Here is a 21,789-nt window from a genome sequence, read left to right on the forward strand (position 1 = left end):
TTGTTTCGAAAGTAAAACTGCACAATGCTACTTTTGTATTCAAAATGATTTGAGGACTTTATTTCTTTATTTGCATAAGAGAGCAAGCAGTATAAGTCTTTTATTACAGTTCTTACTTTTTAATGCTGTATATTTGTAAAGCAATGGGATCGCGGTCATGGCCGGAGGTGACTGAGCTTGCAAAGGTTAAGGACCACAGCACTCATGGGCAGTGTTTACATCTCTGTCTGCTGTTATTACATTACGTATTTTGATTTATTGAAATCAATATACATCATTTGTTTATTTGCTTTTCTATTACATGTATACCTTTCTATTTCCTTTTAAGTGCGGCGGCTCACTAACCACAATGCGTTGCTCATTACTGCATTACGTCCAGACTTTGAAGAAGCCTGTTACGTCATGTAACAGTGTTTCCTATACATATCATACCTAATTGTCTTATTATTCCAAATAATTTAACCAGGTATTATAGACCAGTGTTATTATCTTGTTAAGCTAAATTTTAGAACGCAATTATGATTCATTTTTACTTATTTTTTTGACGATTTGCCATGGCGATGTACGTCTATAGATCTCCAGATGTACTGATATTTTATTGATATTAATCCATATACATGTTTTTAAAAAATCTTCCTCGGTAAGCAGTTTCATTAATAGTTTCCTGTCAACAGCAACACAGCAAGGTTTCCATATTCTCTTGTCATTTCAACTATTTTTTTTTTTTTGCTGATGTTTAATCTCCTTGTACCGTGTCTATATATTAACAGAAACTACCCTGAAATCAGCGAGCTTGCGGTAGTATTTGGGAATTTAATGAATACTGTAGTTTTAGTGATGTAGCTTTGGTAATAAAAACCTTACTTTCCCTTGAGAAACATTTTTATTTCAGCCTGCCGTTTGTCACTTAAATACATTTTTTTATGGTATTCTTATGGTATATAAATAACACTTATTTGTTCCTAATCAACGCTATTACTCATGAAAGAAGATTTTCCAAAAGTAACTTTGCTTTGAAAACCCTCTGTAATTTGAGTATAATGTCCAGTCGGGGAATAGTTTCTTGGAAATTTCAACAAATACAAGCAGCTGACCCACTAGAAAGCGCCTACTCGGAGAAAGCAGTGGGCCAAGCAGCAAGTAGTAATACCAGTCTGTTCTAGAGTTGAATATGCTGAGCACGAATAGTGCAATTACAAACAGTAAATTCGAAAAAAAAGAAAAGAAAATGACAACCTAAAAGGATAGCGGCAGTTGAAATTATGCTTTGAGAACTGTTTGTTTGTTCAAGAGGCAGGAATACAGTATATATACATAAGTGTGGAGGTGACAATGTTTTTAAGACTTTTTCTATTTTCAAACTGGTAAATCCTTGTAGAATATGTACGGCATGCAGTTTAGGATCTGGATGGAATGTAATATATTATTTTTTAATCAATGGATTTTTAGTATTGATGTCATTAATATTTTCATTTCTTATTGTCATAACGGTTGTGGTTACTATCATTTCCATTATCGTTGTTATTTGCTATTTGGATTTTTTTGTTTTATAGTTTATCTCTCTCCAGCGTGGAATTGGAGCTGAGAAATACAGGAAAGCTCCTTTACCCGATCACTATATATATAATCATACCATATGTTCAACTTCATTTTCCTTTCCATGTTATGCATGAGGTTACATAATAGCAAGACCCTTTTGTTGTTTTACGTATTTTCAGAAACAAAGATATGTTCTTTGAGTATGATGATTACCATCCGTAGCTTCCTCCATTTCCTCGTCCTCCGCCGAAGGATCCTCGTCCTCCGCCTTGGCCGAAACCGCCGCCGAAGCCCGAGCCGCCGCCGACGCTAGGAAGAACGCCAACGCCGACCAAGCGCGCGCGGACGACACTGCCTCCACCTCGTCCGCCGCCATACCCGCCGCTTCCTCCGCTAAATCCACCGCCGCTGAATCCACCGCTTCCACTAAATCCAGTGGCACCACCGAATCCGCCACTTCCACCATGGCTAAATCCACTTCCGATTCCACCTCCATATCCACCGCCGGCTGCTGCCATACAAACCATGGCCGCAAGCGCCACCACTGCGATCTGTGAATCCATTAATAAATAAACGCATGCTCTCGTTCTTTATATATGTATGTATACACATACATATATTTATATATCTATATATATTTATATATATACCTACATATGTATATATATACATGCACATATATACGTGTGTGTGTGTGCGTGTGAGAGAAACAGGGGGTAGGGGGTGGGGGAGAGAGAAAAATAAACACGTAAATTAAATATCGATACTGACAACACATTTGCTTCTACTTCTTCATCTATTTAGTTACAAGGCTCTTTATATATATACATATATATATATATATATTTATATATATATATATATATATATATGTGTGTGTGTGTGTGTGTGTGTGTGGATCATATACACATTTATAGACACGCACATGTACGCAGAAACACAGACACACATATGTCCAAGAGTCTTCCTAATGTGAGTTTGTAAACATTTCTAAATATCAAAGACCACCTCTAAAACGAACGGAGATGGAATCGTATTTACTTACCAGTGATCTGTAAAACAACATAACTACCAGGCTGCTCTGCTTGGCTCAGGAGAGAAAACAGGCGATATGTAGTGCTATTCGACTTGCTTCAGCCTTTTATACCGAGGAGCATTTCAGTGTACAAGGACAGTTGGACTTCTATCCTCGCCGTTTATCATTTTCACGAAGCTAATGATAGGATCGAATTACTTTACGAGGATTGTGGGATGTGAGATGCCATCTGGTCAGACACCTGTTGTGAGCAATATCCGTTTTCTTTGTGCGTACGAAAAAAAAAGACTCATTATTGTGATATATATTTAGTTAGCTGACCTTGGCGCTCTTCCCCTTGTCCGCTTCATAGCTTCCAAGCTACTGTTCAATCATATGAAAAATTAATATTTATACAAATACACATGTATGTGAAAACACACACAAACGCACACACATATATAAACGCTTGCGCGCGCACTATGTACTAATTTTATTAGACAATTTGGCTGTTCCTTTTGATTTTGAGTGAATCATCTGATCTTTGGTTAATGTTAGTGATCATAGGCAGGTCTTAATCTTGCTTAAGTGATATACTTCTTGTTGAACTCAATTATGGTATATATAAAAAAGGAGTAGGTTAATTATCACACCTTCGTATGCCTATTGAAATGATAATGACGATGATAGTAACACTATTAGTACTATTTCTAACAACTACAGCAGCAACTGAAACAACAGCAACAGCAACAACAATACCAATACCAACACCAATACCACGACCAACAGTAATGATAATTACAAGAACTATAATAAGCCAAACAAGCTCTATCACTACTCGCCTTGATTTCATTGAAATCAATAATTATAATGCGAAATGCGATAAAATCACACTGGATAAGTGAAGAAAGTGCGATTTTCTTATGTTTGGCTTTCACGCCATTATGGCTGAAGATAATCAAAGTTTGTTTTATATGCCGGAGACACCTTTTCTGGAATATTCCCATTCTCGTCTAGGCGAGTACCTTAGCGATATGAAAATAATTTAAAGAGAATAGCGATACAAGGATACACATAAAAGTTTTCATATATGCGCACACGCATATAGATTTACCAAAGGTATAAAGATCTATTCTATCTATTAGTAAAAAAGAGACAGGACATGTTGCTTCTTTGCAGTTTTATTTCCTTCACAGGGGTAGGTTAATCCAGGTTACGGAAAAGTCCTTTGCGAATAACTGCTACTATCCGTAGCTTCCTCTGCCAATTCTTCGTCTTTCGCCTTGGCCAAAACCGCCGCCGACGCCGACGCTAGGAAGATCGCCAACACTCATCCACCGCTCCCCCCCCCCTAAATCCTCGGCTCATCCACGTAATCTTGCAGCACTTTCGCTAAATTCACCAGCTCCACCGTGTTCAACAAACCCTACTCCACTGCCACCAACTCCACAGCATTGCCAAAGCCACCTCCACCTCCGTCTCCTCTGCTCCCGTATCCGCCTCCAGCGAACTTTGCTGAGTAAACCATTGCCAGTAAGACCTAAACGACGATCTGAAAAAAAGTGAAATATAGTCATAATTTCCACATTTTGCGAGGGTAAGATATTTCGTAATTCAGAAAGAAAGAAAAGAATTATAAATATTACAATAAATATATACATACACATGTTTGTGGAGGTAATTCATGTTTTTTTTTCTTCTAAATATAAAATTATTTACAAACTGGTAGATTCCCGTAAATATGTACTGCATGCAGTTTAGGGTCTGAGTGGAATACAATATATTATTCGATTGGCGTTTTTTTTACTTTTCGTGTTGATATTGTTATAACTTTTCTTGCCATCATTTCTTATTGTCATAATTGCTGTGGTAACTATTATTTTCACTATCGTTGCTCTCTGGAATATCTCAACATTCTCTTCAGCATGGAAATGAAGCTGAGAAGTACAGGAGTACTCTTTACCATGTTATGCATAAGGTTATATAATAAGAACTTTCTTTTGTTGTTTTATATATTTTCGGAAACAAAGATATGTTTCTATGTTTCAAGCCAAATGTTCTTTGAGTATGATGATTACCATCCGTAGCTTCCTCCGCCACTTCCTCGTCCTCCGCCGAAGGATCCTCGTCCTCCGCCTTGGCCGAAACCGCCGCCGAAGCCCGAGCCGCCGCCGACGCTAGGAAGAACGCCAACGCCAACCAAGCGCGCACGGACGACGCTACCTCCACCTCGTCCGCCGCCATACCCGCCGCTTCCTCCGCTAAATCCACCGCCGCTGAATCCACCGCTTCCACTAAATCCAGTGGCACCACCGAATCCGCCACTTCCACCATGGCTAAATCCACTGCCTGAAAATCCACTTCCGACTCCACCTCCATATCCACCGCCGGCTGCTGCCATGCAAACCATGGCCGCAAACGCCACCACTGCGATCTGTGAATGCACTAATAAATAAACGCATGCTCTCTTTATATATGTGTATGTATACACATACATATAATCATATATATATATATATATACATATACATGTATATACACACAAATATATACGTGTGTGTGTGCGTGTGTGAGAGAGAAACGGGGGATAGAGGGATAGAGAGAGAAATAAACATTTAAATCAAATGACGATACTGACAATATATCTACTACATTTTCATCCATTTAGTTTCTTTTCTCTTTATATATATAAATATATAAATATATATATATATATATATATATATATATATATATATATATGTGTGTGTGTGTGTGTGTGTGTGTATCATATACACATTTATAGACACACATGTACGCACAAACACACATAGACACACATGCATATGTACATGCCCAAGAGTCTTCCAAATGTGAGTTTGTAAACATTTCCAAAGACCATAGACCTCAAAGACCACCTCTAAAAAGAACGGAGACGGAATCATATTTCCTTACCAGTGATCTGTAAGACAACATGACTACTAGGTTGCTCTGCTTGGCTCAGGAGAGAACACAGGCGATATGTGGTGCTATTCGACTTGCTTTAGCCTTTTATACCGAGGGGCATTTCAGTCTACAAGGACAGTTGGACTTCTATCCTCGCCGTTTATCATTTTCTCGAAGCTAATGATAGGATCGAATTACTTTACGAGGATTCTGGGATGTGAGATGCCATCAGGTTAGACACCTGTTGTGAGCAATATCCGTTTTCTTTTTCTTTGTTCGTTCGAAAAAAAAAGAAAAAGAAAAAAAGACTCATTATTGTGATATTTATTCAGTTAGCTGGCCTTGACACTCTTCCCCTAGTCAGCTTCATATCTTTCAAGCTACTGTTCAATCGTATGAAAAAATGATATTTATACATATACACATGCATGTGAAAATACACACACACACATACACACACAATCATGTGGCCTTTGGATAATGTTATTCATCATGGGTAGGTCTTAATCTCGCTTAAGTGATATATTTCTTGTTGAACTCAATTATGGTATATATATAAAAAAAATAGGATAATCATCGCACCTTCGTATGCCTAATGAAATGATAATGATGATAGTAACACTATTTGTACTACTTCTAGGAACAACTATAGCAGGAATTGCAACATTTTATTGAAATCAATATTTATAATACAAAATATGATAAAATCATACTAGACAAATGAAGAAAGCGCGATTTTCTTGTTATGCTTGGCTTTCACGCCATTATGGCCAAGATGTCTAGGCGAATACCGTCTTATCGATATGAAAATAATTTAAAGAGAATAGGGATACAAGGTTTGATACATGCACATTTATTTATTCACATCTCTATGTATTTTATGTGAGTATTTTTATTAAACAGTCTTTGAATTAATTACCAAGATCGCAGGGGAGCTATGGTTATCAGTTTAGCAAAAGTTCATGAAATATGCTTGTTCCTGACTGATTTTCTCTGAATTAAATCATGATATTAAAGTAAAACATGCATCACACACGCACACACATATAGATATACCAAAGGTATAAAGATCTATTATATTTATTAGTAAAAAGAGACAGGACATGTGGCTTCTTTATAGTTTTATTTCCTACAAAGAGGTAGGTTAATCCAGGGTGCGGAAATGTCCTTTCCGAATGATTACTATTATCCGTAAGCTTCCTCTGCCAATTCGTCGTCTTCCACCTTGGCCGAAACCGCCGCCGACGCCGACGCTAGGGAGAACGCCAACACCGACCAAGGGCGTGGCCTCCACCACGTCCGCCGCTGGCTCCCCTAAATCCTCGGTTCCTCCATGTAATCTTGCAGCACCTCCGCTAAATCCACCAGCTCCATCATGTTCAACAAACCCTACTCCACTGACACCTATTCCACAGCATTACCAAAGCCACCTCCACCACCGCCTCCTCTGCTCCCGTATCCGCCTCCCGCGAACTTCGCCGAGTAAAGCATTGCCAGTAAGGCCAAAACGACGATCTGAAAAAAAAGTGAAATATAGTCATAATTTTCACATTTTCGAGGGTAAGATATTTCGTAATTCAGAAAGAAAGAAAAGAATTATAAGTATTACAAGAAATACACACACACACACACACACACACACACACACACGAGTGTAATATAATGCATTATTCGATTGGCGTTTTTTTTGGGTTTTTTTACTTTTCGTGTTAATATTGTTATAACTTTTCTTGTCATCCTTTCTTATTGTCATAATGGATGTGGTCACTATTGTTTTTATTATCGTTGCTCTCTGGAATATCGCAACAATCTCTTCAGCATGGAAATGAAGCTGAGAAGTACAGAAGTACTCTTTTTTCATGTAATGCATAAGGTTGTAAAATAACAAGAACTTTCTTTTGTTTTGTTTTTTTATCTTCAGAAACAGAGATTTGGTTCTATGTTTCAAGCCAAATGTTCTTTGAGTATGATGATTACCATCCGTAGCTTCCTCCGCCGCTTCCTCGTCCTCCGCCGAAGGATCCTCGTCCTCCGCCTTGGCCGAAACCGCCGCCGAAGCCCGAGCCGCCGCCGACGCTAGGAAGAACGCCAACGCCGACCAAGCGCGCGCGGACGACGCTGCCTCCACCTCGTCCGCCGCCATATCCGCCACTTCCTCCGCTAAATCCACCGCCGCTGAATCCACCGCTTCCACTAAATCCTGTGGCACCACCGAATCCGCCACTTCCACCATGGTTAAATCCACTGCCTGAAAATCCACTTCCGACTCCACCTCCATATCCACCGCCGGCTGCTGCCATGCAAACCATGGCCGCAAGCGCCACCACTGCTATCTGTGAATGCATTAATAAATAAACGCATGCTCTCTCTCTATATATGTATGTATACACATACATATAATCATATATATACATATATATGTACACATACACACACACACATACGTGTGTGTGTGCGTGTGTGAAAAAGAAAGAGGGGTATGGTGATAGAGAGAGAAATAAACACGTAAATCAAATTTTCGATACTGACAATATATCTACTTATACGTCTTCATCTATTTAGTTACATGTCTCTTTATATATATATATATATATATATATATATATATATATATATATATACATATACACATATATATATATATATATATATATATATATATATATATATATATATATATATATATATATATGTGTGTGTGTGTGGATCATATACACATTTATAGACACACATGAACGCATAAACACACATAAATACACACATACATATGTACATGCCCAAAAGTCTTCCTAATGTGAATTTGTAAACATTTCTAAAGACCAAAGACCTCAAAAAACACCTGTAAAAAGAACGGAGACGGAATCATATTTCCTTACCAGTGATCTGTAAAACAACATGACTACCAGGCTGTTCTGCTCGGCTCAGGAGGGAACACAGGCGATATGTAGTGCTATTCGACTTGCTTCAGCCTTTTATATCGAGGTGCATTTCAGTCTACAAGGACAGTTGGACTTCTATCCTCGCCGTTTATCATTTTCTTGAAGCTAATGATAGGATAAAATTACTTTACGAGGATTCAGGGATGTGACATGCTATCAGATCAGTCACGTGTTGTGAGCAATATCCGTTTTCATTGTCTTTGTTCGTATGTAAAAAAAAAAAGAAGGAAAAAGACACTTATTATTGCGATATATATTTAGTTAGCTGGCCTTGGCGCACTTCCCCTTGTCCGGCTCATAGATTCCAAGGTACTGTTCAATCGTATGAAAAACTGATATTCATTCAAATACACTTGCATGCGAAAACACACACACACACACACACACACACACACACACACACACACATACACGCTCTCGCGCGCACTACGTATTGTTTTTATTAGACAATTTGGCTGTCCCTTTTAATTTTGAGTGGATCATCTGACTCTTGGTTAACATTATTGATCATGGGTAGCTCGTAATATTAGTTAAAGTTATATATTTCTTGTTGAACTCAATTATGGTAAATATAAATAAGGAATGGCATAATTATCGTACCTTCGTATACCTAATGAAATAATAATAACGTTGATATTAATACTACAAATACTACTTCTAAGAACTAAAAGTTTGGATAAACTTTTTTTGTTTGTTAGTTTGTTTTCTAGAATATACCCATTCCTATTGAGGGGATACGTCCTTATCGATATAAAAATAATTTGAAGAGAATAGGTACAAAAAATCACATGTTTAATTTACATACTTGCGTATACTTTTATTAATATCTATGTATTTAAATTTGTGAATGTTTAGCAAAATTTCAAGTAATATGCTCGTTCCTGACTGATATTCTCTTTATTATATAAAATTATTAAGGTAATACATGCATTACAAACAAACACACACACGCGCATATCGATTAAAAGGATAAGGGTCTAATCCATCTTTTGGTACAAAGAAACTTGGCTTGTTGGCTTTTTTAAAGTTTTATATCCTACGGAGAGGTAGGTTAATCCAGGTTATGGAAATTAATGATTAATTCTACCATCATCGTCCAATACCTTCGATAAATCCACCAGCTCCACTATGTCCAGTAGACCCTCCTCCACCGCCTCCTCTACTTCCATATCCGCCTCCACCGGCCTAAGCCGAGTATACCATTGCCATTACGGCCAAAAAAGCAATCTAAAAAAAAAGAAGTTAAATATAATCAAAGTTACCACCTTTTAGGAGGGTTTTTTTCATAAAGAAAGAAAAAGAATTATATACAAAAGTATACAATCAAATATTCAGGTACTGCAACTCTCACCAAATGGTATCCACTCTCCATATGGCAGTGATATTCCAAGGAATAAATATTCATATATGTGCGAGGGTAGGTTTTTATTCATATGTAGATTTTTTCCAAACTGGTAGATCCCCGTAAAATATGTACAGTATGCAGCAATTTAGCGTCTGGATGGAAAATAATACATAATTCGATTTGCGTAATTTTATCATTAGTATTGATATTATTTTTAAAATAATTACCATCCTTCTGTCTGCAAGGATATGTTTCCGATAGACTTCTATCGTTCTCTCACAGTTTATCTCTCATGTAACGACATTCTCTTCAGCGTGGAATTGGAACTGAGAAATCCAGGAGAGCTTCTCTACCCGTTCACAATGAATGATTATACCATATGTTCAACTTAATTTTCCTTTTCCACATTGTGCATGGGGTTTTATCATAGAAAGACCTGTTTTTGTTGTTTTGTATATTTTTTAGAAACAGAAGATATGTTTCTATGCTTCAAACCAAAGGTTCTTTGAGTATGATGATTACCATCCGTAGCTTCCTCCGCCGAAGGATCCTTGTCCTCCGCCGAAGGATCCTCGTCCTCCGCCGAAGGATCCTCGTCTTCCGCCTTGGCCGAAACCGCCCCCGAAGCCCGAGCCGCCGCCGACGCTAGGAAGAACGCCAACGCCGACCAAGCGCGCGCGGACGACGCTACCTCCACCTCGTCCTCCACCATACCCGCCACTTCCTCCGCTAAATCCACCGCCGCTGAATCCACCGCTTCCACTAAATCCTGTGGCACCACCGAATCCGCCACTTCCACCATGGCTAAATCCACTGCCTGAAAATCCACTTCCGACTCCACCTCCATATCCACCGCCGGCTGCTGCCATGCAAACCATGGCCGCAAGTGCCACCACTGTGATCTGGGAAGGCGTGAATAAATAAACACATGCTCTATATATGTATTTACACATACATATATATGTATTCATACATACACACATATAAGTGTGTATGTGCGTGTGTGAGAGAGAAACGAGGGGGTAGGGGGAGAAAGAGAGAGAAATAAATTAAATGTCGATGCAGACAATATATTTGCTAATATGTCTTCACCTCTTTAGTTATCTGTCTCTCTCTATATATGTGGATCATATATACATTTATAGACACACATGTACGCTCCAACACAGACACACACAAACCACACATACATATGTATATGTTCAAGTCTTCCTAATATGAATTTGTAAACATTTCTAAATACCAAAGACCACCTTAAAGACCATCTCTAACAAGAAGGAGGACGAGATTCTATTATCTTACCAGTGATCTGTAAAACTTCATGACTGTTACTTGGCTCAGGAGAGAACACAGGCGATATGTAGTACTATTCGACTTGCTTCAGCCTTTTATACCGAGGAGCATTTCAGTCTACAAGGACAACTGAGCTTCTATCCTAGCCGTTTAACAGTTTCCCGAAACTAATGATAGGGTAGAATTACTTTACGAGGATTCTGGGATGTGACAGGCCATCAAATCAGGCGCTTATTGTGAGCAATATTCTTTTTCTTTGATCGTGTAAAAAAAAAAAAAAAAAAAAAAAAAAAAAAAAAAAAAAAAAAAAGAGGACTCATTACTGTGGTATATATTTAGTTAGCTGGCCTTGGTGCTCTTCCCCTTGTCCGCTTCATAGCTTCCAAGCTACCGTTCAATCATATGAAAAATGTATATTCATACAAATACGCAAACACACACTGGACAACTGAAGATGTCAGAGCCATTATCTTGTCAAGTTTGTCTTTCACGCCAGTATGGCTTAAGATAATCTAAGTTTGTATTATATTAAGGGGATACTTTTTTCAGGAATATTTCCATTCCTAACTAGGCGAATACCTCCATATCGAGATGAAAATTGTTTAAAGAGAATAGGTATAACAAAAATACACATGCAAGTTTACATAGGTGGCATATCTCTACGTATATATATGTCTTTGCATGTCTTCACTATTTGAAAAAATAAAATAAAATAATTACCATGATCGCAGTAGAGTACACACACGCACACACATACATAGATATATTTTTGGTAAAAAGAGACAGGGCATGTTGGCATCTTTGCAATTTTATTTCCTACGCTAAGGTAGGTTTAATCCAGGAGAGCTTCTCTACCCGTTCACTATGAATGATTATACCATATGCTCAACTTAATTTTCCTTTTCCACATTGTGCATGGGGTTATATCATAGAAATACCTGTTTTTGTTGTTTTGTATATTTTCGGAAACAGAAGATATGTTTCTATGTTTCAAGCCAAATGTTCTTTGAGTATGATGATTACCATCCGTAGCTTCCTCGTCCTCCGCCATTTCCTCATCCTCCGCCTTGGCCGAAACCGCCGCCGCCGTCCACGCAACCGCCGCCGAAGCCCGAGTCGCCGCCGACGCTAGGAAGATCGCCACCGCCTACCAAGGTCGCCACCGCCTACCAAGTCCGCCGCCATATCCACCGTTTCCTCCGCTAAATCATCTAGTACTTCTACCAACTCCACCAGCTCCACCGTGTCCAGCAAATCCTCCTCCACCATCGCTAAATCTACCGGCATTACCCAAGCCACCTCCTCCACCGCCTCCTCTGCTACCGTTACCGCCTCCATCGGCCTTCGCCGAGTAAACCATTAAAAAAGTACAATATATTCATAATTACTACATTTTCCTAAGGTAGTTTTTTCGTATTTTAAAGAGAATGAAAAAAGACATATAAGAAACCTAATAATCAGGTAATGCACTGTAACTGGGCTTACAAATGAAAACCAGACTTTACGATCTCATTGTCTCACCAGAAAACTGGGAAGGATCATGACTGGCGTTTCAGTTGGCTTCGCAGGGGAGACAACGTCACCAATGTGTCCTTGTTTTTGCTCCTTCCAATATTCATTCCAGAGACCTACTTCTACAAGAACATGTGCTTATACTGATATGTAGTTGAACTTCAAAAGTCAAATCTTGAATTTTCCAGATCTGTGATCATCCAGCAAGCCGTGAACTGTAAGAATTGTTTATATTTTTAATTCGTCGTTATGTGTAATTCTTATCCTTTTTTACTTTTGAGCAACCTTAATTCAGTTAATGTAGTCTTAGACTTTTCGTAAAGCAAACTTGTAACTGACGCTTCTCTATGGAATATATAAAAATCCCAAGCCCTTAGTTATCCACACTTATAAACATGATTACATCTGTTAATCACGTGTCATTATTCTGCTTTTATATCTTCACTTCTCACCCACTATTTTTGCCTTTATTACTTCACTTCTAGCCATAAACAAAGATAAACACTCTGTATATATGTAAAGATAAAGGCAGGCAACAAAAAAAGGAAAATAATAAGATAGACAAAAGACATATTGAAACAGAGATGAAGATAAAGATATAGACATAGAATTGATAAGGTCCGAATAAACAAAGAAAACGAGAAACAAAGAGAATGATTTATGGCACATATTGACTTTCATTCATTTATTTTCAACAAATCTGTGGGATTCATACACAGCATACTGTATGTATGTGTGTATAGATAGAGACAGAAAGGTCGATAGAGAGATGAAAAGAGCTACACAGACAAAGTATGTAAATATATGCTGATTACATAGATAATCAATTGTAATTGTTGCCAATCTGTTTTCGCAAATTACCGAGAAAAATAGAGAAGAGAATGATCTATAGCACTGATCGATCGCCTTAATTTAATTTATTCAAAATGCTCGGTATTATATGTGGAAAAATCGCCAGACGTGATAGCAGAGAAAGTAGACAAGTAGACTATCTTGCCATTTTTTATTCTTAGCATTTTAATCTGAGTAATTCATACATAATATGTGTATAGACTTATGTATGTACATACAGATAGAAATGTATAGAAAGATGAAAAGAGCTACATGTACAGAGGATGTGTAAATGAAATCAGAATTCTGATTTCATATTCATATTTACTGATTTACTCTGACTTTAATTTCGTTCAGAATCATCTCTGGCATTACGCATACATATATGGATTCATATGTTGGTATATATCAGAAAAAAAAAAATATATATATACAATCGTATGTACATAAATAACCGATTCAAGTCAAATGTATATGATACTGATGAGGGATCATATTTTCTCGCGGATTATATACGTTCAGAATGTAGCAAATCAGAGAAACAAACACGTTTTTGCTTCTTGCCGTTTTATTTCCTTAGCAGATACGGTCGAAATCAAGTTGATAGAAATTACCGTTGTGCATAATGATTACCATCCGTAGCTTCCTCCGCCACTTCCTCGTCCTCGTCCTCCGCCCTGGCCAAAACCGCCGCTGCCACCCACGCTGCCGCCTCCAAAGCCTGAGCCGCCACCGCCGACGCTAGGAAGAACGCCAACGCCGACCAAGCGCGCGCGGACGACGCTGCCTCCACCTCGCCCGCCACCATACCCACCGCTTCCTCCGGTAAATCCTTGGGCTCCTCCACCTACTCCTCCAGCTCCTCCGCTAAATCCACCAGATCCACCGTGTCCAGCAAACCCTCCTCCACCGCCACTAAATCCTCCGGCATTACCAAAGCCACCTCCTCCACCACCTCCTCTGCTTCCGTATCCTCCTCCACCGGCCTTCGCCGAGTAAACCATTGCCATTAAGGCCAAAACAACGATCTGAAAGAAGAGAATGGAACACTATGCTTAAAACACGTCTAAGATATACAATTTTCCAGTGCAATAAAAATGGACTAAAGAAAAGGAATACAGTTCCACACTATAAAAAGATTCAGCTAATGAGAGTTAAACTCCTGTACAATCTCATAGTCTCACCAGAGGACGGGGAAGGATCATGACTTGCGGTTCAGCTGACTTCGCAGGGGAGACAACGCCAGCGGTGTGTGCCACTGCTTGCCTTTGTCCCGTATTTATCCCAGACATCTACTTCTTCGACAAGGACACGCGCTTTTGCTGAAGTGTCCTTGAACTTCATAACTGAAATCTTGAATTTTCCAGATCCGAAATCTTTCTGCAAGTCATGAATTGTAAGCATTGTTGATGTTTTTCATTCGTCTTTATGAGAAAAAAAATATCCTTTTTACTTATATGAGTGACCATGATTCACTCAATGGAATATTGGAATTTCTGTAAGGCAAGCTTGTATTTAACGCTTCTCAATGGAATATATCAAAATCACTAGCTTTTAGTTATCCACATCTAGAAACAGGATTGCATCTGTTAACCACGTCAATATATATATATATATATATATATATATATATATATATATATATATATATATAAATATATTATCATTTCACTTCTTACCCATACCGATACAAGCACACATTAACATAAACATTTTGTATATATGTAATGATAAGAGATTAAAAAAAAGACGGATGAAAATAAAGGTATGGCTAGAGAAGGTGACAGTGATTAAGATTAAGATAAGATATAAAATAAGATAAGATAACCTTATGTATTTATGTCCATCTAAAATTTCTACATAGCCATAATAGACTTGGCATTTTCTTGTTATTTTCTAAAATTATTTTTCAGTTCTACGATTACATAGGCATTGAAGAGATATTGTTGCCAATATATCCCGTTTTCGTATCTCACCGAGAAACAAAATGATATATGGCACTGATTGACTGCCATTCATTTATTCAAAATGTCTAAGTAGTGCCTGTGTAGATAGATATATGTTTGGATGTAAGCACATACAGTCGATAGGGGGATGAACAAAGCTACATATACATAGAGTATGTAAATATATTCAAAATCCTGCTCAAGAGTAATTTTTGGTTTCACATATGAACGAGTAATGATCGATCGCTTTGATTCATTTATTGAAATTGCACGCTTTTAGATTACCATGCGTGACAGCAGGGAAAATCGAATAGGAGATGCTCTTCTCGTTTTGGCATTTTGATCTAAGTAATTCATACATAATATGTGTATATAGGCTTATTTATGTACAAAAGACGGAAAGACATATAGATATAGATGAAGAAAGTTACAGGTACAGATCATATAAATAGAATAAAAAATCTGATTTGATGTGAATTTGAATTTGTTCACAAGCATCTCTGGCATCACACACATAAATATTGCATTCATATGAAGTGTGCAATATGTTCAATCAGCAATTTCGGATTTACTAATGCATTGTAAGGATATGTTTATGTACTTACTAAACAAAAGGAAAAAAAAGTAAAAAAAAAAAAATCGGATAAAAACATCAGTTCTTCTGGAATAACTAATAAATGTGGAATATACATGTCTTTGAGTGCTAATAGATATCAGATTTATTTTTATATCTATATATTTACATATGTAAATATTATTGTATATATACTGTATACATAAATATAAATGTACGATCACACACACACATATACGTATATCAGTTCAGATCAAAATAAGTATAACAGAAATGCCAGATCACGTGAAAAAAAAAAAAAAAGGAATGGTAATGAATCAGAGAAACACATGTTTTGCTTTATGCAGTTTTATTGCCTTTTCAGATATGGTCGAAATCAAGTCGACAGAAATGACCGTTGTGCATAATGATTACCATCCGTAGCTTCCTCCGCCACTTCCTCGTCCTCCGCCGAAGGATCCTCGTCCTCCTCGTCCTCCACCTTGGCCGAAACCGCCGCTGCCGCCCACGCTGCCACCGCCGAAGCCCGAGCCGCCGCCGACGCTAGGAAGAACGCCAACGCCGACCAAGCGCGCGCGGACGACGCTGCCTCCACCTCGTCCGCCGCCATACCCGCTGCTTCCTCCGCTAAATCCTTGGGATCCTCCACCTACTCCCCCAGCACCTCCGCTAAATCCACCAGATCCACCTTGTCCAGAAAACCCTCCTCCTCCGCCGCTAAATCCACCGGAATTACCAAAGCCTCCTCCACCACCGCCTCCTCTGCTCCCATATCCGCCTCCACCGGCCTTAGCCGAGTAAACCATTGCCATTAAGGCCAAAACCACGATCTGGAAGAAGAGAGGAAAACACAATGTATTGCATTCATTCATAGATCACAAGTCTAAGGTGTAACATTTCGCAATTCAAATATAAATGGACTAACCAAAGGCCGGGGAAGGATCATGACTGACGATTCAGCTGACTTCGCAGGGGGGGCAACGCCAGCGATGTGTGCCGCTGCTTGCCGCCTTCCCGTATTTATGCCAGACATTTACTTCTTCCACAAGGACATGGGCTTTGGTGATATGTCCTTGAACTTCAAAACTGAAATCTTGTATTTTCCAGATCTGAAATCTTTCGGCAAGTCATGAATTGTAAGAATTGTTTATGTTTTATATTCTTCCTTATGTGAAAAAAGCTTATCCTTTTTACTGACCTGACTGACCTTGATCCACTTAATGTAATATTGGAATTTCCGTAAGACAATCCTGTATTTGACGCTTTTCAGTGGAATATATCAAAATCTCCAGCATTTACTTATCCCCATCTACAAGATTGCATCTCTTAATCATGTACTACATTATTTACTTTTGATTATATCACTTCTTGCCCATACGTATACAAGCACACACAAACATAAACATTTTGCATATATGTAAAGATAGAGAGAAAGAAAGACAGATGAATAGATTGAAACAAAGGTAGAGCTAGAGAGTGACAGTAATAAAGCTGAAAATAAGAGATATAGACGTAGAATTGATAAGGTCTCAATAAACACTTCCTCTAGCTTATGTTGTTTCAGGGAGTTATTCATAAACAGAATACGATATATGTGTGTGAAGATGGATATATCATATAGACAGAAAGGTCAATAGAAAGATAACAGAGCTACATAGAGAGTATGTAAACAGTTCTGATTATATAGATGATAAAGAATAATTATGGGCAATTGGTTTGAGTTTTCGTATATGAACGATAGAAAGGGAAGAGAATGACCTGTAGCAATGATTGATCTCCTTAATTAATTTATTCAAATTGCATATTATTAGATTGCCATGCGTGGCAGCAGAGGAAGGAATAGATTATCTTGTTTTGGGTCATCATTTTAATCTAAATAATTCATACATAATATGCGTATACATGCTTATGTATGTATGTACATACATAAAAAAAGACAAAGGTAGATAGATATAGAGATGAAGAAAGCAACAAGTATAGAGAGTATGTAAATATAATAAAAAATCCGATTTGATCTGAATCTGAATATGTTCCCAAGCAGCATCACACACACATACATATTTTGCACTCATTTCTAGGTATATGTAGTGTGCAGTATGTTTAAATAGTAATATGGGATTTGCTAATTGGTGTAAAGATAAATTTATATACTTACTAAAAAGTTAGAAAAAAAATCGGATAAAACATCAGTTCTTCTACGAACAAGTGCATGTAGTTATTAATGAATGTGAAATATAAATATATATATATATATATATATATATATATATTTCAGTTTAAATACATATTAGATCAAATTGTAAATCTCTATATACATGTAAATATATATGTATACCTACTGTATACTTAAATATAAATGAATAAACATGCACACATACAAACCCATAAATTCAGATCAAATAAGTATAATAGTGATATGAGATAAGGTTAAGAAAAAGTGAATGGTAATAAATGAGAGAAACACATGTTTTTGGTTTATGCAGTTTTATTTCCTTTGCAGATATGGCCGAAATCAAGTCGACAGTAATGACCGTTGTGCATAATGATTACCATCCGTAGCTTCCTCCGCTACTTCCTTGTCCTCCGCCGAAGGATCCTCGTCCTCGTTCTCCGCCTTGGCCAAAACCGCCGCTGCCGCCGCCAAAGCCTGAGCCGCCGGCGACGCTAGGAAGAACGCCAACGCCGACCAAGCGCGCGCGGACGACGCTGCCTCCACCTCGTCCACCGCTTCCTCCGCTAAATCCTCGGGCTCCTCCACTTACTCCTCCAGCTCCTCCGCTAAATCCACCAGCTCCACCGTGTCCAGCAAACCCTTCTCCACCGCCTTCCCGTATTTATGCCAGACACCAACTTCTTCCACAAGGATATGTGTTTTTGCTGATATATTCCTGAATTTCAAAACTAAAGTCATGAATGTTTCAGATTTTAAATCCTTCCGCTAGGTCATGACTTGTTATTATTCTCTTATTTCCTAATTCTCCATTATGTAAAAAAGAAAAAAAAAAAAAAAAGAAAAGAAAAAAGTATTATCATGGAATTTCCGAAAGGCAAGCTAGGATTTAATGGTTATACATGGAATGTATCAAAATCATTAGCTCTTAGTTATCTTCAAACATAATTGGGTCAGTTAATCATGTACACCAGCATTTATGTTCTTTCTTTATCACTTTAGTTCCCTTCCATATAGATACAAGTTCTCACAAACACACACCCTGAATATATGTAAAGACAGAGATATGCAGACAAAAGAGATCAATAAAGAAATAGAGGTAGAGGTAGAATTATATAGAGAAACACAAGAGCTAGAACTAGATATATTGACAGATATAAAGACAGAGATAACGGCATAGAGAGTATTGATGGAATTTTGTTAAGCACTTTCTCTATATGTCTGATACCTGAAGCAAATACCATTTTCCCCAATTTTTCCACCAAGCCATAATTATTTGATCCTGGTACCTAACGGTGCTAGATACCTGTTGAACTTGGTAGGTTATTTATGTATTTTTTTCCCTTAATTTTAGGTATTCTGTTGATATTCTAGAGTAATGGTTGCCAGCTTATTGAGTTTTCGTATCTTAAAGAAAAGGATGAAAATAATCTATAGCAATGATCAGTCACCTTTTTTTCTTTATATTTAATGCTTATTGTGAGATGTGACAATTGCCAAACGTGACAGCAGAGAACGCTAGAAAGTAGATAATCTTTTTTTTTTGGTTCTAAGTTCTTCCACAATGTGTATACTATATATATATATATATATATATATATATATACATGATATATGTCTTTATACGTATATACATTTATATATATGCGTATACACACACACATATGTATACACTTACTCTCATATATAGATATATAGGCAGATAGATAGATAGATTAGTAGATCTTACACGTAGAATCAATATTTCAATAAAATCTGAATTTTTATTTCTTAGGCATTTCGGACATAGTCATATCGGATAAAAATTTGTTCGTTTTATGTAGTGTGTTCATCAGTGATTTGTGATTTAGGTTACTAATCCGATGTAAAGATGTTTTACTACTTATGACCAAGTTAAGAACAAAACTGATACTTTGCTGCATATGTAGTTACAGCTGGAAGTGCAAAACATTAATCTTCATATCAAATTAAATCGCTTATATATGTATGTATGTATATTTGAATATAAACATATATTTCTTCATATCATTATATATATTTATTTGTTTGTATATGTATATATCCATATATGTGTATATACACATATGTGTATATACATATATACATATATGTGTGTATTTATGTAGATTATCTGTATATATACATGTATGTGTGTGCGTGTGTGTAATATGCATGTGTGTGTGCCGGTGTGTAATATACCTAATCGACAATGTGTGATTTATGTGTTTACTTGAAAAAAATAAAGAAAGTGGTGAAATAGAGAAACAAGTTTTTGCTTTCAGCAATTTTATTTTCTTTGCAGGTTGACAGAAAAGATTTTTAAGTGAGATAATTGATTACCATCCGTAGCTTCCTCCGCCACTTCCTCGTCCTCCGCCGAAGGATCCTCGTCCTCCTCGTCCTCCGCCTTGGCCGAAACCGCCGCCGCCGCCGCTGCCCACGCTGCCGCCACCGAAACCTGAGCCGCCGCCACCGACACTAGGAAGAACGCCAACGCCGACCAAGCGCGCGCGGACGACGCTGCCTCCACCTCGTCCGCCGCCATATCCGCCGCTACCTCCGCTAAATCCTTGGGCTCCTCCACCTACTCCTCCACCTCCGCTAAATCCACCAGATCCACCTTGTCCAGCAAACCCTCCTCCACCGCCACTAAATCCTCCGGCGTTACCAAAGCCACCTCCTCCACCGCCTCCTCTGCTCCCGTATCCACCTCCACCGGCCTTCGCCGAGTAAACCATTGCCATTAAGGCCAGAACCACGATCTGAAGGAAGAGAGGAAAACACTATGTAATACATTCATGCTTAAAACACGCCTAAGAAAAAATCGCAATACAAATAAAATGGTCTAAAGAAAATTAATAAAGTGTCACACTGTAAAAGGATTAAGCTAATGCAAGTTAAACTGCTATACGATCTCATTGTCTCACCAAAGCACGGGGAAGGATCATGACTGGTGGTTCAACTGACTTCGCAGGGGAGACCACGCTACCGATGTGTGCCGCTGCTTGCCTTTGTCCCGTATTTATGCCAGACATCTGCTTCTTCCTCAAGGACATATGCTTTTGCTGAGATGTCCTTGAACTTCATAACTGAAATCTTGATTTTTTTTAGTTCTGAAATCTTTTGACAAGTCATGCATTGTAAGAGTTGTTTGTTTTAATTTTCTCTATGTGAAAAAAAAACGAAAAAAAAAAAAATTACCCTTATGACTGACCTTGATTTACCTAATGTAATATCGGAATTTCCGTAAGGCAAGCTTGTATTCATGCTTCTCATTCGCATTTATCAAAATCACCTAACTTTAGTTATCCACATCTACAAACATTATTTGGCCTTTATTGTTTCAATTAAGCATACATACACAGGCATGCACAACTCAAGCATTTTGTGTATATGGAAATAGAGATAGAGAATAAGGAAAGAAAAAAAGGATAGCAAAGGCAGATGAATAAACTGAAATAGTGGTAGAGCTAGAGAAACTGACAGTTATACCGTCTACCGTCATGTTGACACCAATATATTCAATTTTCGTATCTTAACGAGAAATATAAAGGAATGACCTTTGGCACGGATTGACCTCCGTCATTCATTTATTCAAAAGGTCTAAGTTGTTCATAAATACTATATTATATACGTGTGTGTAGATAGATATCTGTATAGATGTAAGCACATATAGACAGGTCAATAGAGAGATGAACAG

The 21,789-nt window shown here is 37.9% G+C and overlaps 5 protein-coding genes across 5 annotated transcripts; all 5 read right to left on the minus strand.

The window, feature by feature from the left end:
• Window positions 1-864: 864 nt before the first annotated feature.
• Window positions 865-2,643, minus strand: LOC125040788 (ctenidin-1-like). Its single transcript, XM_047635516.1, has 2 exons — window positions 2,585-2,643; window positions 865-2,090 (listed from the first exon to the last, which is right to left on the minus strand). The coding sequence occupies exons 1-2, from the start codon at window positions 2,603-2,605 to the stop codon at window positions 1,749-1,751; spliced, it is 363 nt and encodes a 120-aa protein (XP_047491472.1). The 5' UTR covers window positions 2,606-2,643; the 3' UTR covers window positions 865-1,748.
• Window positions 2,644-4,567: 1,924 nt separating this feature from the next.
• LOC125040315 (glycine-rich cell wall structural protein 1-like) lies at window positions 4,568-8,472 on the minus strand. Its single transcript, XM_047634869.1, has 5 exons — window positions 8,356-8,472; window positions 7,457-7,812; window positions 7,269-7,310; window positions 6,868-6,994; window positions 4,568-4,988 (listed from the first exon to the last, which is right to left on the minus strand). Exons 1-5 carry the CDS (start codon window positions 8,374-8,376, stop codon window positions 4,629-4,631), a joined length of 906 nt encoding a protein of 301 aa, XP_047490825.1. The 5' UTR covers window positions 8,377-8,472; the 3' UTR covers window positions 4,568-4,628.
• Window positions 8,473-10,223: 1,751 nt separating this feature from the next.
• Window positions 10,224-14,638, minus strand: LOC125040316 (glycine-rich cell wall structural protein 1-like). The gene is made up of 6 exons (XM_047634870.1): window positions 14,584-14,638; window positions 14,033-14,427; window positions 12,227-12,398; window positions 11,498-11,568; window positions 11,066-11,141; window positions 10,224-10,665 (listed from the first exon to the last, which is right to left on the minus strand). Exons 1-6 carry the CDS (start codon window positions 14,602-14,604, stop codon window positions 10,282-10,284), a joined length of 1,119 nt encoding a protein of 372 aa, XP_047490826.1. The 5' UTR covers window positions 14,605-14,638; the 3' UTR covers window positions 10,224-10,281.
• A 1,613-nt stretch (window positions 14,639-16,251) lies between these two features.
• On the minus strand, window positions 16,252-16,896 carry LOC125040787 (glycine-rich protein 5-like). The gene is made up of 2 exons (XM_047635515.1): window positions 16,845-16,896; window positions 16,252-16,749 (listed from the first exon to the last, which is right to left on the minus strand). Exons 1-2 carry the CDS (start codon window positions 16,863-16,865, stop codon window positions 16,330-16,332), a joined length of 441 nt encoding a protein of 146 aa, XP_047491471.1. The 5' UTR covers window positions 16,866-16,896; the 3' UTR covers window positions 16,252-16,329.
• A 3,468-nt stretch (window positions 16,897-20,364) lies between these two features.
• Window positions 20,365-21,594, minus strand: LOC125040317 (glycine-rich protein 5-like). Its single transcript, XM_047634871.1, has 3 exons — window positions 21,574-21,594; window positions 21,017-21,154; window positions 20,365-20,851 (listed from the first exon to the last, which is right to left on the minus strand). The coding sequence occupies exons 1-3, from the start codon at window positions 21,592-21,594 to the stop codon at window positions 20,426-20,428; spliced, it is 585 nt and encodes a 194-aa protein (XP_047490827.1). The 3' UTR covers window positions 20,365-20,425.
• Window positions 21,595-21,789: the final 195 nt, after the last annotated feature.

The sequence above is a fragment of the Penaeus chinensis genome, chromosome 29 (assembly GCF_019202785.1).
Source record: "Penaeus chinensis breed Huanghai No. 1 chromosome 29, ASM1920278v2, whole genome shotgun sequence".
Lineage (NCBI taxonomy): Eukaryota > Metazoa > Arthropoda > Malacostraca > Decapoda > Penaeidae > Penaeus > Penaeus chinensis.

Excerpts from the sequence above, each read along its gene's own strand:
- LOC125040788 (XM_047635516.1), bottom strand. The coding sequence starts at position 2,605 with ATGTTGTTTTACAGATCACTG. Across the intron at positions 2,091-2,584 it reads TGTTGTTTTACAGATCACTG|ATCGCAGTGGTGGCGCTTGC; the intron begins GTAAGTAAATAC and ends ATGGATTCACAG.
- LOC125040315 (XM_047634869.1), bottom strand. The coding sequence starts at position 8,376 with ATGTTGTTTTACAGATCACTG. Across the intron at positions 7,813-8,355 it reads TGTTGTTTTACAGATCACTG|ATAGCAGTGGTGGCGCTTGC; the intron begins GTAAGGAAATAT and ends ATGCATTCACAG. Across the intron at positions 4,989-6,867 it reads ATAGGTGTCAGTGGAGTAGG|ATCGCAGTGGTGGCGTTTGC; the intron begins GTTTGTTGAACA and ends GTGCATTCACAG.
- LOC125040316 (XM_047634870.1), bottom strand. The coding sequence starts at position 14,604 with ATGATCCTTCCCCGTCCTCTG. Across the intron at positions 11,569-12,226 it reads TGGATATGGCGGCGGACTTG|ATTATCTTAAGCCATACTGG; the intron begins GTAGGCGGTGGC and ends ATACAAACTTAG. Across the intron at positions 11,142-11,497 it reads CTGACATCTTCAGTTGTCCA|CAAGTCGAATAGTACTACAT; the intron begins GTGTGTGTTTGC and ends AAAAGGCTGAAG.
- LOC125040787 (XM_047635515.1), bottom strand. The coding sequence starts at position 16,865 with ATGATCCTTCCCCGGCCTTTG. Across the intron at positions 16,750-16,844 it reads TGATCCTTCCCCGGCCTTTG|ATCGTGGTTTTGGCCTTAAT; the intron begins GTTAGTCCATTT and ends CTCTTCTTCCAG.
- LOC125040317 (XM_047634871.1), bottom strand. The coding sequence starts at position 21,594 with ATGACGGTAGACGGTATAACT. Across the intron at positions 21,155-21,573 it reads TGACGGTAGACGGTATAACT|CAAAAGCATATGTCCTTGAG; the intron begins GTCAGTTTCTCT and ends AGGACATCTCAG. Across the intron at positions 20,852-21,016 it reads TGATCCTTCCCCGTGCTTTG|ATCGTGGTTCTGGCCTTAAT; the intron begins GTGAGACAATGA and ends CTCTTCCTTCAG.